Raw genomic sequence first — 12,880 nt, 5'->3', positions numbered from 1 at the left:
GGCATATTCTTCCTGGCTATCTCTGCCCCACACCCTCCTCATTCCTTCCAGCCCCTCAGTAGTTGTAATGATGATGAGTGAGAAGGTTAATGGGAGTGACATAGGGCTGGAGATACCGCTACAGTAATACCTGGAGATATAACTCCATTCAGCAACAATAAGCCCAGGTATTACTTTTGTACTCCGCCAGGCACGGCTCTGCAATTCTGTCTGCTCAGTGCTAACCACATACCCTCAACAGTGAGATACTGTATATTCTACTAAGATAAATAGTTGAAGATGATGTTAATCCAGCTATGACCTTCAATTCTTGCTCTGCTCTTAACCAGATAAATGCTGAAGAATGATGGCTTGTAACTACAATTAGTAGAAACTAAAGTTCCCAGGGTCTGCTGCTGAGATAAAAAATGATGTAGCCGTGCTGTAAGAGGCCATGTATACTGAACAAAAATATGAAGTGTTGGTTCCTGAGCAAAAATAAAAGATCCCAGAAAATGTCCATACGCACAAAAAGTATATTGTTTACATCCCTGTTAGTGAGCATTTCTCCTTTGCCAAGATAATCCATCCACCTGACAGGTGTGGCTTATCAAGAATCTGATTAAACAGCATGATCATTACACAGGTGCACGTTGTGCTGGGGACAATAAAAGGCCACTATAGAATGTGCAGTGTGGTCCACAACACAATGCCACAGATGTCTCAAGTTTTGAGGGAGCGTACAATTGGCATGCTGTCTGCAGGAATGTCCACTATAGCTGTTGCCAACGTCCTTTTAGAGAACTTGGCAGTACGTCCAACCAGCCTCACAACCGCAGACCACGTGTAACCATGCCAGCACAGGACCTCCACATCTGGCTTCTTCAGCTGCAGGATGGTCTGAACCATTTAAACTGTAGGTTTGCACAACCAAAGAATTTCTGCACAAACTGTCAGAAACCGTCTCATCTGTGTGTTCGTCGTCCTCACCAGGGTCTTGACCCGACTGCAGTTCAGCGTCGTAACTGACTTCAGTGGCCAATGCTCACATTCGATGGCCGCTGGCACGCTAGAGAACTGTGTTCTTCACGGATGAATCCCGATTTCATCTGTACTGTGCAGGTATGGCGTCAGGTGGACGAGTGGTTTGCTGATGCCAACGTTGTGAACAGAGTGCCCCATGGTGGCGGTGGGGTTATAGTATGGACAGGCATAACGAACACAATTGCATTTTATCGATGGCAATTTGAATGCCACGACGAGATCTTGAGGCCCGTTGTCGTCCCATTTATCTGCCGCCATCACCTCATGTTTCAGCATGATAATGCACGGCCCCATAGTTCCCACCCCATAAATAAACATAGCTATATTCTGTCACTCATGCATGGGAAATGGCTGCGTCCAAAGATGACACACACTAAGAATGCGTTCAAAGCACCCAGTATATCTGTTGGTGTTATGCTATCTTCTCCACGGTTCCACCCCACAGACCAACATTTCCCAAACTAGGGTTAACTTAGATTTGTGTGTATTAGGTAGTTGTTGTGGAATTGTTAGATTACTTGTTAGATATTACTGCACTGTCGGAACTAGAAGCACAAGCATTTCGCTACAAATGTGGATCTTTCTTTTCAACCGTTTAAGCTAACAACATATTATGACCCCATCTCTGAAGGATAAGATGTATGTGTCTTCTGTTTCTCTCTACAATGGCCACAAGCCCTCTACAATGTACATTAAAAGATTGGACAAGACCAGGCACTAAATCAGACTTGGGGAAAATAACATCAACAATGATGTTATTTTCTACACAGAAGAGCATACTGTCAGACTGATTTGTAATAGTCTGTTATAGCCCCAATTTTAAACAAAAGTCAACATAGGCCGTTGATTACATCACTTTTTTACATGGTGGGGTCGCACATTTTATGTTGTTGATAAACATGGGGTCATGGGCCCAAAAAGTTTTGGGAAGCCCTGCCATAGACCCAAAGTCTAGTGAACGACCCTGTAGTCACATCAGTCTTCATGCAAACAGCCATGTTTTGGTTGAGTGGACTGGATTCCTGCAGTGTTTTTACATGAAGGCGTAAGTGAGCGGAGTGTGTCCTGGTGGTTTAGTGTTTAGAGTTGAGCTGACTGGCTTGTCCCTTGGTAGGAGAAGGAGGGAGGGAGAGAAGGAGGGGAGGTTAAGCGTCCCGGGTCACTGGAGCAGATTTAGGGTGTGTTCAGGAAAGAATCAGTCCAGTCTTGGCTCTGTGCTCTTCCGCTCTCAGCAACTTTCCCAGCCTCCAACCTATGAAAGCATTCCTCACATACTTTGGCTTCACTTTCCATATGTCCAACGTGATTCGTTGACTGCTCTCTGCTTTACTCTCTGCCCTTACCTTTTCACATTCGCTTTCTCTCTTTTTCTCATTTTCTCCTCATCCCGTCTCTTCCTTCTCATTATCAGTCTCCTCTCACTTTTAGTGCTACTTGAAAAGCGATCCAAACTGGATGAGGCTGTCTCATTGATTCTACACACTCCATAAAGCACACCCTCCCCTCTCTGATTTGACAATGAGCCGCTATAAGATCTATGAAGTGGGGCTTGTAGCACACAATATAGGGAATCATTCGTAGTGGGGTAAAGCAGAGCACAGTTTTTCCACTGGCTCAGGCTTTTCTGTTCCCTTTTCCCATGTAGGTCTGCTGGATACATTTTTACATTTACAATTTAGTCATTTAGCAGATGCTGTTATCCAGATTGACTTACAGTAGTGAATTAATTCATTTTCATACTTGGGTCGTACTGGTCCCCCGTGGGAATCAAACTCACAACCGCAGCGTTACAAGCCTCATGCTCCAACAACTGAGCCACACGGACCTATTTTAAGTATTTTAAATATTGACCCATGGTATTGAGTTTAGATCGCTGGGTTGTAAAAATCACAGATAAAGGCACTCTGGTCATTAGTGCTTGTCTTTTTGTACCAGAGCTCAGCTATTTACTACTAGTGGAGATAGTGCTTCTCTTGTCGTGTGATGCCACTGTATAATAAGACACGATCTCCTGCAGCTGAGTACTGTAACACACCACAAAATATTTAATTATCATTTATTTTTCAAGGACATGTATAATCTGGGTTTCCTGTCCAATCCAAGGTGTGATTTATAGTACAAGTGTCTTAGGGCTATGTATTGGAGGCACTTTCTCAGGAGTGCACATATTAGCGCCAAGGCTGTAAGGCAGAGAGAAGAGAGAGGAATCCATGGCAACCATAATAAGGAACAAAAGCATTCAAGTATGAGCTGTGCCATATGCATGCTAAGCATCTCAACCCAGAGTATAGGGTTACTCTCTTTGTTTACCCAGAGCCTGATGCTGCATTGCACACATTCGACCCTCTGCCTCCCTGACTCCCTCCCTGCATGCCTGGTCCCTGTTTCCTGCCTCCTTTCGTCTGTCTGTCAGACCTCTGTTATCCGCTCTATCAGCACAATATCACTCCTCATTAAGAATTTCTAAAGACTTGAGGCGTCATTGATTCTCGCAGTGATTTGATATCTAAGCCAGTGGCGGCCCCTCGTTGGTCATTCTGAAGATATCGCCTGCCGCCACCCCTCCGTCTCAGACCCTCAATGATCTGTCTTAATTACTTATTTCGGGAAATTACCTGGCTAAATGTCTGTAATTACATTGATCTGGGTCTGTGGGAGTGGACGAATGAATGTGTAAATCCTGGTGGAGTGGGGGTGGATTGTAGTAAATACAGTATAGCCTACAACTACAGGATGCTGAGGAATCCTTTACAGTAGACTGGGGCTACAGTTAAAGTAAGGGCCACAGACTATAATATAAAGGCTAGCCCTGTTTACTGAATTGACTCCACTGCAGCTATTTGTCATAATTATGAAAAGACTTTGCTCTGGAGCTGTATGCTTCGTTTGGCCCTGGGAGTCTTCTGTATCTGCTTAGCTTGTTGTCCCATAAAATCCTATAGCCCTCAGTTTCTAATTATGCTAATCAAATGCGTGAAACCTGACATTTAGTCATACATTATTAATAAATAGACACAATGAAATCTCTGGTAATACCGACTTACCATTTCTACTCTTTATTCTCCTCCACATTTATTTCTCTCTCCTCCTCCTCTCTCATTCCCTCTCTCCTCTGACCTCCTTTCTTCAGCTTGTGACTCTCTCCTCTCTCATCCTCTAATTTTGTGGTTTGGGTGTTGAGCAATTAGTGTTATGGGCCTTCTCTTGTTCTGACATCAATGAGGGGAATTTGAGCAATTCCTTGTTAAGATGAGATCTCCTGATAAAGTTGTGTGTGAGTCACCACCTCATTATAATGATGGCTAGATGGATCTACAATGGCTGCTTGTGTGGCTATGCTGAGGAGAGACAGTTAGAGTGTGGGAAGTGTATGAAATCAGTGGCGTCATGCCCATGGGGGGCACAAAGGCATGTGCCCCCTCAGATTGCTCCTGTTTTTAAAATGTTCAGATGTTAAATGAATGACTACACCATCTTTGTGCTCCCTCAGATTGCTCCTGTTTAAAATGTTTCAGATGTTAAATGAATGACTACACCACCTTTGTGCTCCCTCAGATTGCTCCTGTTTAAAATGTTTCAGATGTTAAATTATGACTACACCAGTGTTTCCTCTGGAAAGATTTGTAGCGGTTGGGGAAAATGTTGAGGAGAGCAGTGTTGTAGCAGGGGTTAGGGATAATTTTTATGTAGAAGTACTGAGAAGCTCAGTTCTGGTTACTTCCCCAAAAAATTACATTGTACTCCAAAATGAATGAAAAAAAATGATGCTGACACCATCTAAAATAGCATATCCACCTCTAGAAGGAGCCCAAATAACATATTGGTCAAATGATTTGGTTAAATTATATAGCCTATGCATGGTCAATATTATCAGGTATGCTATTAGCAAAAAGCATTATCACCTGTAGCCCAACTGATAATAGCACAGTGGCTATAAATAAATAGACTGAAGCATGGGGTTGCCTATCTGTTTTTACCCTATTGAGCTGATTCATTAGCTGGTTAATTAACTAGTTAGCATCATATTGATGAATTTTATGTCTAAAAAAAACTTGCATAAACTAAGTGAATATAATGTAGGCCTATGTGTTAGGGTAACTTGGGGTAAAACGCCCCTGCCTGTACTTCTCACAGAAACCACTTCATCCCCTCCAACTTTCCCTGGTTGCCACTACTCTTGCTCAACTAAAAAATGTAATCTGTTTCATCAAAATTTAAGTCACAGGCGATTTACCCCAAGTTACCCTACAATTAGTCTTGTGTTGCCATACCTACAAAATCATGTCACTATCACACATCCCTTAGAGGTCTGGAGAATTTTGTATTGCAAAAACGATTGAAATGGTCAGATGCCTCCCAGCAGCAATATTTTGATTGGATGTTACATTTCAAGAACCCTCCCATAGAAGGGGTGCTGTATGTTATGTGCGTCACTGTTTTCCCTCCAGTAGTTGTTGCCTATGCTAGTTTCAAGTGCTAGTTTTCAAATGATCAAGTGTGCAGACAGTCTGCGATTTAATATTTACTGAAATTGAAAGGGGATTACGCTGGTAAAGTCAAATGTCACAACACGTTCTAAACCGCTCTGGTGACAAACAGACTTTTCCCCTTGTCCCCATTCGTCCACATGGCAGCTGGCTGCGCTTTGCTACCACCGCAAATATCGTGAAGATTGCCTAGTATTTTCTTTTTGTTAGGACCCACGAAATGGAGGCAGTGGGAGAACCTATTCAAGTAAATACATTCATCTATTATTTTCTTTAAACGATGTATTATTAGCTAGATAGCTGGCTACAGTATGCCACTTTGTAGGCTAACTCAACTGAGCTGCTAGCTAGTTTAGCTGTTTAGCTAAGTGAATTAAATGTCACACAGTCTCCAAATGTATTTGTAGATAACAGCCATGGAAGAGGGTGAAATGGCAGCTCCAGCTGTCAGTAAAGAGAGAGTCTAGGCTACTGGATAGCCTCGGCAGGTCATTTTGTGGGATGACATTATTAAAATATTATCGAGTTCCAGTCCCTAGAAGGGAAAACTTTGAGGACAGAGATATAATAGCAACATAATATTCAGTGCTGTCTAATTTGAGCAAAATGAAGCCTGTTTCTTTGATGTTTTCTGTCCTCAGATATGGAACGCTGTGAAAGCCTGTTTGCAGATGAAGAGAGAGGTCCCAATGAATGTCCCAAGAGACTAAGGGCATATCCTATGTGCCATTGGTTATATGTGTAGGCCTACCTATGTTAGAAAATGTTGTTTACAAAAATATAGTTAAACATCATACACAATGTATAAACCTATTACAATTGGAGCAGGCCAACCCTGCTGGTGGTCGTCTGGGTGTGCAGGGTTCTGTTTCAGCCCAGCAATAACAAACCTGATTCAACTTATCAATCTAATGAGTTGTGTGCTCATAAAGTGTGCTACTACTGGGATGGAATAAAAGTCTGCTCACCCAGTAGATCAGGGATCAGTGGAGCAAAGTTGTTTTTGTTCACATGAAAGGATGCTTTAGTAATAATAGCCTACTTGTTACTACTCAATTATCTACATTTGAGTTTAAATTTTGTGCATTTTAGCAGACGCTATTATCCAGAGTGACTTACAGGAACAATTAGGGTTAAGTGCCTTGCTCAAGGGCACATCAACAGTGATGTGATGAAGGGTTGATTATTTGAAGTGAAGTGTTTAAACTTGTTTTAACTCCTATTCAAAATGAACTAGTGTCAATGTTGATTAATCACATATCACAATCCTGCAGTAAAGAAGGGAAGGGGTTCTGTCTGTAATGTGTCTGTGTTGCTGTGTTTTCTCTAATCAACATTTCCTTTTTGTCTAGTTGTAAGATCTCCAATGTGTTTTATTTGATTGTGACTCAGTATATGAGCTATGTGAATCCATTTAGCAGCTTATCAAATGGCATACATCACCAATGCCGCCATAGGCCTACAGTATGATTGCATTACTGGCCTTATGGGCATCTGCCATCTGAAGCAGATAATAGCAGATAATCCACACATTGTTTACATGTTCTCAATTTAAAATGATACCAGTAGACAATATATATGAGGCAAACCGTATACCAGATTTTGTACATGCCTTTTAAGTGCTGACATATAAAATTGTTTAGTGCAAATCCAACCCTTGTAATTTACAGTATGAAAATAAGGAGGTAACATTTAGGCTACAGGAGGTGATCATTACAGGTAACACTTAGGCTACAGGAGATGATCATTACAGGTAACATTTAGGCTACAGGAGATGATCATTACAGGTAACATTTAGGCTACAGGAGATGATCATTACAGGGAACATTTAGGCTACAGGAGATGATCATTACAGGTAACATTTAGGCTACAGGAGATGATCATTACAGGTAACATTTAGGCTACAGGAGATCATCATTACAGGTAACATTTAGGCTACAGGAGATCATCATTACAGGTAACATTTAGGCTACAGGAGATGATCATTACAGGTAACATTTAGGCTACAGGAGGTGATCATTACAGGTAACACATAGGCTACAGGAGGTGATCATTACAGGTAACACTTAGGCTACAGGAGATGATCATTACAGGTAACATTTAGGCTACAGGAGTTGATCATTACAGGTAACATTTAGGCTACAGGAGATCATCATTACAGGTAACATTTAGGCTACAGGAGATGATCATTACAGGTAACATTTAGGCTACAGGAGGTGATCATTACAGGTAACACTTAGGCTACAGGAGATGATCATTACAGGTAACATTTAGGCTACAGGAGATGATCATTACAGGTAACATCATTACAGGCAACACTTAGGCTACAGGAGATGATCATTACAGGTAACATTTAGGCTACAGGAGATGATCATCACAGGTAACATTTAGGCTACAGGAGATGATCATTACAGGTAACATTTAGGCTACAGGAGATGATCATTACAGGTAACATTTAGGCTACAGGAGATGATCATTACAGGTAACATTTAGGCTACAGGAGATGATCATTACAGGTAACATTTAGGCTACAGGAGATGATCATTACAGGTAACATTTAGGCTACAGGAGATGATCATTACAGGCAACATTTAGGCTACAGGAGATGATCATTACAGGTAACATTTAGGCTACAGGAGATGATCATTACAGGCAACATTTAGGCTATGGGAGATGATCATTACAGGCAACATTTAGGCTATGGGAGATGATCATTACAGGCAACATTTAGGCTACAGGAGATCATCATTACAGGCAACATTTAGGCTATGGGAGATGATCATTACAGGCATTCACATTTTAGCAGGTTCATTTTATTTGATTAATTTTAGTAATGTTGCTTGCAGAATGATTGCAGTTGTTCCCATAGAGCAACTACTGTCTCTCTATGCATCACTGACCCTTGATAAGATAGCAACTGGGCTAACATAGCTAACCTTTTAGGTCAATAATATGTTTTTATGAAAATGTTCTCTTTATAATCATGAGAGACATTTAACTAGCTAGTAGCTAGTTAGTTATACTGTACCTAGGTAGTTTACAAGGTTAGCTGACTTTTCAAAAAATAAACTTCATAGTGGCTAGCTACTTCTTGTCCCTCATGCTACAGTATCCTTTAACCAAATATCACTTCAGAAATGTGTAAATATAGATATGGCCAGCATTGTAGACCATTTCTCCCCTCTTGCTGCAGCTTTAGCTCATCTTGAAATGACAGAAATGCTGAGAACCAGCGTGCTGAAAACTTATTTTGTCACCAGTGGTTGTTTTGTTGACCTGTTTAGTCCTCACTGTTGCTCCTACGGTACTAATCTGGTGAACACCTTTGGAGCTCTGCCTAAGCAAGGCATTTGATTGGTTTGACATGTTGCGAGGCATCACTGATTTACACCGGGTTCCGACCCCTCTTTAGTTGATTTCTGCATTGGAACTTCCCCAGGCTTCCCATCTAGGGAAGATGGTTTGCGACGAGTCTACCCTACAATTGACACGTGTTACATTCATCCCCACTGTCCCCTATGCAATCACACCGAATTGCGGAGTGGTAAAGTACTTAGCCATGCCTCTGTTAAAAACTCGGGGTTTAAAATGGTGCAGTTCGCACATATTTAGGAGTTGAGAAATAAATAAAGTAGGAATGGAAAGCTGGGAACCACCTCTTTTTAACAAAGGCCGTTAAAACGGCTATTTTCCCCAGGATTGGATTATGAATTGTTGTGCATTGCCTGCTTGTCAGAATGCATGTTTCCCTCCCTATGGCACTCACAACTTGAGAGAAATATTTCTCTCTCATAGAACACACTACAAGCCGACTAGGTAAATGGATAAACTATTCTACTATGGGGTTGTCTGTTTTTGTTCATTACTCTTTTTGTTTGCAGAGGAATAGTTAATGTGGACTGTTCTTGCATCTTCAAAGTGTGCCTCGGGAGAAATATATTTTCATGTTCCATATTTCTTTGCCGTGGCGGCAAAGACTTTGCTAATAGTTAGTCCCTCCAGGATTTCGCAAATTTTTTCTGTGATTTCTGCAGCCAAAACTGCTTGATTTTGCGACACGCTCCTTAGCTGTTATTTTTGCTGGCAAATGAGATTGATTTCTGTTCACTGTGTCAGCCATCAACAATCACCCATCATCTTCGCACATGAATACGGTGACAGGCCAGGGGGAAAAAACTTTGTTGACTTGTGGTTGGATTGGGCCATTTTCCACGGTAACAGTGCAGTAATTGGTAAAAATTGCAAACCTGCTTTTGATTGGACCCTTTTATGCGCTAAAAGTGCAGGGATTGGTCACAATTGCGAGCTCTCGAATATGATGCGCTGATTGGTTGATTTTGCATTGAATAATGTGATCGCTGAATCCTGGAGGGACTGAATAGTGCAGCAACACAACTAAATGACTGCAGCGGAAACACGGCCCAAAATGTGTTTAGTTATTGGGTTATAATACTATATACCAGTTTGACAGTTGTACTGAACGCCTAAGGCATAAAAGTTATAATATAATCAAAAGTTATTAAATAATCATTAATTAAATGACAACTGAACAGGTAAAGAGGTATGCTTGATAACCTATGCAGAAAACACATATAATTAGGCATAATGATTATGGCTATAGATTGCAGGGGGAAAATCCATCTTCAAGTACTTCGTGCCCCTTCTAAAATAATGGGTGCATGACGCCCATGTATGAAAGTGCCCTTATTTGCATCTACAGTATGTCATGCAATGTGTTTGTAACCACAGTAAAATATGAAAAGGGTTTTGAATAAAGAAATCCAACCTTGAACATTCAAATGTAATAATTGCTACAGCACTACACCACTGAATATACCCAAGCATTCAATAATTTGTTTGTGCTGTCAGACACTGTGACTGACAGCTTTTTGTTTAGATTTTCAAAGCAAATTATTGTCAGTATAAACAGTAATAATGTAATAAGCTAAAGAAGTGGCATCCTTTTCATTTTTGAATAGTTCATGTTTTGTTCAGGTGACACATTTTTGTTCCGGTGACACATTGTTGCTGACATCGTCACGCTCAGCTTTTATGTGAAAAGAACAGTAGCATAATCATCCAGGAAGAGAGGCAGAGATGGGTGCAATGATAAGCATGGAGAGTGCTATGTCTATTATACATAATAAAGAGTCACTACACAGTGTACTTTACCTCCAGCACTAAGAGTGGCTCTGTTCTGCTCTGCGATGGGGTTTGAGGTTTATGACAACAGTCAATAGCAATCCCCAAGGCTTTCCTCCTCCTAAGTGCAGAAGTAGTTTTCTCGATGGATTGAGTGCGTTAACTTAATTTGGCTATCATTTGTATTTTCATGTGCATTACATCCTCTCCCATCCTCTCCTTATTACTCAGGCTGCTGTAGTACGGCTTCATAAGAAAATACCAGCCGTTTACCAACTGCCAAAGATGTAATAAAGTACGATCTCATCTTAATTTGAGTAAACAGTCGCCTGACACGCCTCACTCCTCACTCTCCCACTTCTCCCTGTCTCTATGTATGTGTCTCTCTTTCTATTCCTGTCTGTGTCTGTTTCTCCTTTTTTTCTCCTCTCACTCCCTCTCCTGCCTTTTCTCTCTCCACCCCTTCTTCTCTCTCTCTTTCTCTCTCTGTCTCTCCATCTACTGGCCTCTTGTTGTAAACCACCCTTCCTCCACTGTGTCTGGTGTCATTGGGCTCCTGTGGTCTGATCTCTGCTCTCCCCCAGTGATCAGACTATTCAGGCTGACTCTCTGTCCAGCTGTAGGGAGAGATGTTGTGGGAATGCAGATAGGGTACCTGCTTTGTCTGGACAGTCAGTCAGTGTGTGTAGTGCATGGTAGTGTGAGCCTGTCACACAAGGTGTGTGTGTGTACTGCTCTGTCACTGTTACGGCTTAATCTGACTGACTGCTCGCTCTCTTTCTCTTTCTCTTCACAGACGCTGTATTCTGGTGCCGCCATGTCGACCCTGGCACCACCCTTCTTCCTGCTGTTCTGGCTCCTACGATTGGCCAGCACTGCGTTTCCGGAGGAACCGGGGCCTCTGAACTTTATCTCCATTGAAGGTAACACCTCTCTCTCATACTCAGTATGTATGGGTTTATTCTCACTCACAGGGTGTACAGCAGGGCTCCCCAACTGGTGGCGGTTTTCTTTGGCCCCCAAAGTTTTCTGAGCCAAAAATATTATTAGTGTATATATATTTTTTGTTTTGCATTTTCATTGTTGGACATAAAAGACTGTAAAAACACCAGTAAATCAGCTCCGAAATCAGGTCAAAACGAGTCAGGGCCTCACACGGAAGGTGTGGAGTAGTGTAAGGGTGTAGGTTATGGAAGTAGGGTTAGAGTCGTAAGAGTGAGAGTGAGGTCAGGGCTGACATGCATGGTGTGAGGAGTAGGGCAGTCAGTGAGTTGTGTGAGGTCAGAGTCGGGATTGAGGTCAGACTGCTCCCACAGACGGCCAGACTCTGAGCCTCCTCCAGACCAGAACAGAGCTGACTATGATTGATCACAGCTCAATAGTGTCTTCCAAATACCTCCCAGCTGAATTCAGACCATTCTCAGGCTATCAATGCTAATATGCGTGATTAGGGCAGATCAGTCTATTTTTGGCAGTTGGTAAACGGCTGGTATTTTCTTATGAAGCCGTACTACAGCAGCCAGTCTATCCTCAGTCTATGCGGCCCACTAATCTACCCATCTGTGATAGGTAGATTAGAGATATGGACAGAATAGATTTGGACAGATATGGACAGAATAGATATGGACAGTATAGTGGGAGGACAGGACACAGAAGAAGGAGAAGGAGAGGTTTTTCTTTACTCAGTCTCATATAGAGGCAGCAGTCTAGGCCTTTATCTGGGATGGGTAGATAGGAACAGAGATGGACAGAATAGTGGAAGGACACAGCAGAAAAAGGAGGCGGCCAATGAGAGATGGCAGATTCTGTCTCCCATGGTAACCCAGCTGATGTATGGATCTCCCTCCCCTGTGTCCTCCCTCTGCTCTCCCCCCTCTCCGCTCACCCCCCAGAGAACTACTATCATGATAGGAAGGTGATGTAACTCTCTCTTTTTATTTCTCATCCCTCTCTCTTCCTTTTCTCTCTCATCCCTCTCTCTCATCCCTCTCCCTTCCCCTCTCTCTCTTTCTCTCTTTCTCTCGCTCTCGCTCTCGCTCTAAACAGTGGTTCACCGGTACCCAGTGTTTCTGGGTCGGCCACATCGTTCATCCCTGAGACAGGAGCCACTGCATATTCAGAGAGTCCTCAAGGTGAACCGGACCCTCTACATTGGAGCCAGGTATGTTTCTAGCCACAAGCAACCAAATGTATTCAGCCATATTTTATAACCCTGCATTGTCTGTGTT

General features: G+C 42.2%; 1 protein-coding gene across 4 annotated transcripts in view; it reads left to right on the top strand.

Annotated features, from left to right (window-relative positions):
- Positions 1 to 12,880, top strand: part of sema6bb (sema domain, transmembrane domain (TM), and cytoplasmic domain, (semaphorin) 6Bb) — a 141,332-nt gene that overhangs the window by 56,673 nt on the left and 71,779 nt on the right. For all 4 annotated transcript variants that reach the window (XM_071345263.1, XM_071345262.1, XM_071345261.1 and 1 more), the window contains exons 2-3: positions 11,449 to 11,575; positions 12,699 to 12,813. In XM_071345263.1, the coding sequence (XP_071201364.1) occupies positions 11,470 to 11,575; positions 12,699 to 12,813 (221 nt within the window). In that variant the 5' untranslated portion in view covers positions 11,449 to 11,469. The remainder of the gene's footprint in view (positions 1 to 11,448; positions 11,576 to 12,698; positions 12,814 to 12,880) is intronic.

The sequence above is a fragment of the Salvelinus alpinus genome, chromosome 16 (genome assembly GCF_045679555.1).
Source record: "Salvelinus alpinus chromosome 16, SLU_Salpinus.1, whole genome shotgun sequence".
Taxonomy (NCBI): domain Eukaryota; kingdom Metazoa; phylum Chordata; class Actinopteri; order Salmoniformes; family Salmonidae; genus Salvelinus; species Salvelinus alpinus.
This window is presented reverse-complemented; position numbering and strand designations above follow the sequence as displayed.